Raw genomic sequence first — 5,219 nt, 5'->3', positions numbered from 1 at the left:
CCTGCCGCAACTGCCCCCTCACCCAGCCTCCCCTCCCCTCTGCCTCCCCATCCCTTTAAACCAACACACACTCGTTAACTTAAAAATGAACACGCTGCAGCTGCTTCACAAGATGCCTGGCAGTCACCAAAAAGGCAGAACAGTTACCTTCTGACCTGGCGATCCCACGCTGGGGGTGTCTGCCGAGGGGAACTGAAAACACAGGTGTACACACACACACACACACACACACCAACAGTTACACACACACACACACACACCCCTGTTTGCTAAGATCAGAGCAGCACCATCCCCATAGCCGACAGGTGAGAAACCAACCCAATGTCCAAAAGCGGATAAAAAAGATAAACAAAATGTGGTCCGGCCAAGCAGACAAATAGGAATTAGCCATAAAAAGGAGAAAGTACTGACAGGTGCTACAATGCGGATGGATCTGGAACAGCACATGCCCCGTGAAAGCAGCCAGACGCAAAAGGCCACACACGTACGAATCCACATATGAATCCACAGGTATGAAATGTCCAGAGGAGGCACATCCACAGGCAGAAGGTAGGGGTGGGGGGCCCTGGCCAGCGCAGCGTGGGGTGGAGGGCTGAGGGGTACGGACTTTGTGGGGAGACAGAAATGTTCCAGGCTTCAACGGCCGTGATGGCCACACACCTCTGTGCACAGACCACACTCCGATCAACCTTACACATTAACGGCTGCATCGTACACTACGTGAATTATATCTCAAAAAAGCTGTCACGAGAAAAAAAAATTAAGAATGCTGTACGCTAGCCGTGAAATCAAGATTCTGATTAACTGTATTGTTTCCAGGAATAAAACATCATATTTTATGCACCCACAAAAACACAGACACAGATAGTAAGGTTGAGAAGTAAGACTGTGTGTCTGTGTGAGCGCATCTACGACACGCAGCAGAGGGTCTGTGTCCCAGGCCGAGTGACAGGGAAGTAGGGCCTTCCCCTGGGGCCTGGGCCCTGCCTTGGCTTCCCCACAGCTCCTCACCCAGGGCCCCTCTTCCCTGAGCACCCCTGCAGAGCCAGGCAGGAGCTCAGTGGGGCCTGGGGCCAGGCTCTGATGCAGGCCTGACCTCGCACAGTAAGAGGGTAGCATCCAAGAGCAAGGGTCTGCCTTCAAGCCCCTCGCAGGCCTCAGGGTCTGGAAGCCCCGAACACAGGAGGACGGTGGGCACTCAGGCGCTCCCAGCCTCCCCTTGGTCCCGCAGCCGCCTCAGCGCCGCCTCCAGGAGCTCCTCAGCGGCTGCCGGGCCTCTGTTCTCTTTCCTTTGTTTTCTTGGAAGACAGCAGCTTTTATTTTCCTCTCGGGAGGCCCGGGTGGGGCAGGGCTCGCGGAGCCTGGCACCAGGCATGTGACCCGGGAGGGCGGGGAAGGCAGCAGGACGCCTGGAGCAGTTTGGGGCGCACGCTCCCCATTCAAATCCCACCTTGAGCCATATGACTTAACCACTGTGCCTCACCTTCCCCACCTGTAAAATGGGCATGAGAAGCATCACCCCCGTCTCCATGAACTGTGCGGCGGGGAACAAGGAAGCACACGCGCGAAGCACTGAAAGCAGCACTGGGGCCGAGCGGGGCGAGGGGTCTCCATCACTGTGGAGGGCCAGGGCTGGGGGGGGAGCGATGAGCCACGGGGGACTGGGGACCCTGTGGGGCTGCAACTGGTGCCTCTCTCTGCTAAGCGTCCCCTTTGGCTTCCCCATTATCACCAGGCTGAGATCATCCTTGCTGCCACACTGGGGCTGGAAAGCAAGGGAAGACGGCAGGGTCCCTGCCTGACTGTCACCTTCTCTCTGGCCCATCTCCCTCCCTCCACCCTGCTGCAGGCCTCATTGGCCTCTACTGAGCAGAAGCTCATGAGGCCACAGGGCCTTTGCACTGCCTGTTCCTGCCCACACCTCCCACTACAGGCTCTGATCGCCCTCCCATGCCACCTCCTCAGAGGCCTCCCTGACTGCTCCACACATGGGCCCTGCCCCGCACCCCAATCTTCCCATCACCCACTAAGCACGGGAACAGTTGCTCTGCCTCTTTGATGTCCCCGATCTATGCTAGCCACTCTCCCAGAGCGCTTCTGCTCTGGGGTCAGGGCTCACCTGTTCTGGTCCCAGCATCCCTCGCACCTAGAAGGGCGCCTGGCACACACTGGTGCCTGGTGATTTACAGAATAAAGGAGTAAGGGAAACTGCTGGATTTCAGGGGCCTGGTGGGCAGAGCTGCACTCTGGCTGCTTGGGGGAAATCTGTCCTAGTGTGTGAGGGCCTGGCACCAGGTGTGTTATGCTTGCAGTGAGCCCGCAGCGGGGACACTGAGGCCCAGGGGAGGGGCTTCCCGAAGTCTCCACCCCACGAGAAAGTGCCAAGGCACCTTCTCTGGAAACTGGGATGGGGAGGGCTGGCAAGCTCAAGGCTTTGCACTCGGGGCCACGATCTCTGGTCGGCAGCCAAGAAAACTCCCAGGTGGAGCTGCGTGCGGAAGGTGACAGAGACTAACGGCAGAACAGGACTCCTCTCTCCAAAGGCTGGCCGGTGGGGGCCAAAACCACACGCGTCTTGGGCCCATCTGGGGCCTCCCAGCTCACCACACCAGGGCCTCCAGGTGGGAGGGAGGGGAGGGGGCAGGAGGCCAGGATCTGGGGTCGTGCGGGGGCCCACCCGTCCGCCAGCCCTTCTGAGAGGCCCCTGGCTGCCAGGGCAGGCTCTGACGCATCTTGTCTGCACGGCCATGGCCGGGGGGAGGGAGGGGTGGCAGGTGGCCAGCCAGGAAGAGGTCAGTGAGCTGGCCCGTGGCCAGCCCGGCTCTGAGGGCGGGGGCCCCGCCTCGGTCACACAGGGCGTGACAGACCAGGTGTCCTGACTCTCAGCCCAGGGCTGCTGCTCCCCGGGGATCGAATGCTGGACGTTCAGGCAGGAAGAGTGGACGGAGCCAGACCCGGGGGGCATGGGGGGTGCGGAACACGTCCTTGGGTGGGGCTGTTCTGCTGGGGGGGCGCCTGCAGGCCTGTCCAGAGGGATCTGGGGGGGTGTTGAGCCCAGCCCTCCCAGCCCCCTATCTGGCAGGCCACGTGAGCCCAGAACGCACCCTGGAGAGCTGCTTATCAGCGCGGCTGCCCCAGGAGCTCAGCGCTCTTCCCACTACGAGCAGAAACACATGTCTCCGTGACTCGGTCCCCATGGCCAGCAGGGGCAGGGTGGAGAGCGGCCCGCCCTGACCCCATTACCCAGGCTGGACCCGGGCCGTGGGCCCGACCCTCTGCTAGGGTACCGTTTTCCAAGGGCAAGGAGCTCAGGGCTCGGAGCGCCTGCCACAGGGCTGCCCGCCAGACTGTCTTCTCAGCATGGACGGGGGGAGGCTGCCGCTGTGGGCCCCAGGGGCCCCCAGACACAGGACCCCGAGGACGACACGGCTCACTTCCTTCTGTGGAACTTACAAAGACCCAGCGAGCTCTGGGTGAATCTGACTCTTGCATGAAATGTTCCAGAACTTGCTGTTTTAACGTGCCCCAAGGTGAATCATGGGGCAGAGGAAAGGCTCCGCGTGAACTCGGCAATTTGAAAGTCAGATTTTCCTCCCTCTCGCTCTGCCCAGAACTTTTCCGAGAGACGGGAGAGGGGAGACAACAGACCGCACTGTTTTCAGTCAAAATAAAAACGACCCGCCTGCCTCACTAGAACACATTCCTCCGGCGTCCAGATGTGGGTGGGAGTGGGGCCTCCACACCTCTGCCCTCAGCTGCCCGCAGCCGGCCTCGGATCCGGGGTACCAGCTTTGCTTCTGGCTGCGGGTCTCAGGGTCCCCAGGCATCTGTGCCAGAAGTGGCTGAGCTACGGGGCTCGGGGTGACAAGCACCCTGTGTCAGCGGCAGAGACAAGAGTGAGAAGGGGGGAGCGCGTCTCAGAGACGGTGGCATCCAAACAGGACGGTCCAGGGGCCCCCCCAGGCTACGCCAGCAGGACAGCAGCCTCAACCGCTCAAGCCGTCTGAGCCAGGATGGGTTTCTGCACCCAGACCCTCGGTGGGTGGGACGGGAGCCGCCGGCGACCTGCGGATTCTGCGACCACTGGCCTCAGGCAGACCCACGTCACGTCTGCTGGCACGTGATAGCCACCCCCCCTCCCCGGGCCTCCACCCTCCACTCATCGCCCCGCACTGGCAGCCAGCTGCTCTCGGAGCCTAAGTCACAGCCGGCTGAGCAGGGCATTCCCCTGAGAACGGACCACAGCTGACCCTCACTGGCTCTGCCACTCTGCCTGAAGCACGCAGCCTCCTTCCCACCCCCGGGGCCTTGGCACTTGCTGTTCATGCCTTGTTAAGGATGGAATTGTGCCCCCCCCACCCCAAACATGTTCAAGTCCTAACAGCCAGGGACCTGTGAATGTGACCTAATTTGGAAAACAGGCTCTCTGCAGATACGATCAAGTTAAGATGGGGTCACTCGGATGGCCCCGAATCCTATGACGGAGCCCTCACAAGGAAAAGAAATGTGGGTACCCAGACCTGCAGTGAAAACAGCACCCAGACCCAGAGGCAGCAGGAGTGGGGGGGTGGGGGGTGAAAAGCACCAGGCACAGCAGGGCCCAGCCGCACCCGCACACTTCCAGCCCCCCAGGGTGCAGTGCTTTGTGCCACAGTCCCGGAAGCCAGCCCCCCGACCTCCCCTCTGCTCCCACACCCCTCCCCCCAACCTGGCCCACTCCCCCCAGACCTGCCCCTCCTCCAGCCGGGCTGCGCTTCCCAAGGGCAGGCTCAGAGGTCGCCTCCCGGCATGTCCGCCGCTCACCTGTTCTTGTCACCGCCCTCGGGCTCGTCCACCTCATCTGCGCTGCAAGTGGCACTGGAGTCGCTGTCCTGGGGGGCACCCGCGCCCTTGGTCGTGGGGGCTTTGCCCCCAGGGCCGCTGGCCTCTCTCTTCTCCACCTTGACAGGCCCCTCGGGCGCTGCCTCTGCACTGGCCTCCGGGCCTCCCTTGCCCTTGGGGGGCCCATCCTCCGAGGCTTCCTCTTCGCATTCGCTCTTGACAGGCTCTGTGGGGGCTGCCTCGGCCGGCTCTGCTGGCTTGCCCACGTCCATGTCCACGTCCACAGACAGCTCCTGGGCCACAGGGGGCTTCTGCTCCTCCTCCTCCACCACCAGGGGGACTGTGGCCACCTCCTCTTCCTTCTCCTCCTTGGGGACCACAGGAGGGGGTGCAGTGGG

General features: G+C 62.0%; 1 protein-coding gene across 1 annotated transcript in view; it reads right to left on the bottom strand.

Moving 5' to 3' along the window:
• The window catches only part of NCOR2 (nuclear receptor corepressor 2), a 179,475-nt gene that overhangs the window by 36,481 nt on the left and 137,775 nt on the right, over positions 1–5,219 (bottom strand). The window contains 1 exon segment of the mRNA XM_077747973.1: positions 4,804–5,219. This exon segment is cut by the window's right edge and continues 153 nt beyond it. Within this exon segment, the coding sequence (XP_077604099.1) occupies positions 4,804–5,219 (416 nt within the window).

Source organism: Crocuta crocuta, unplaced genomic scaffold (assembly GCF_008692635.1).
Source record: "Crocuta crocuta isolate KB4526 unplaced genomic scaffold, BGI_CrCroc_1.0 scaffold29, whole genome shotgun sequence".
NCBI lineage: Eukaryota > Metazoa > Chordata > Mammalia > Carnivora > Hyaenidae > Crocuta > Crocuta crocuta.
This window is presented reverse-complemented; position numbering and strand designations above follow the sequence as displayed.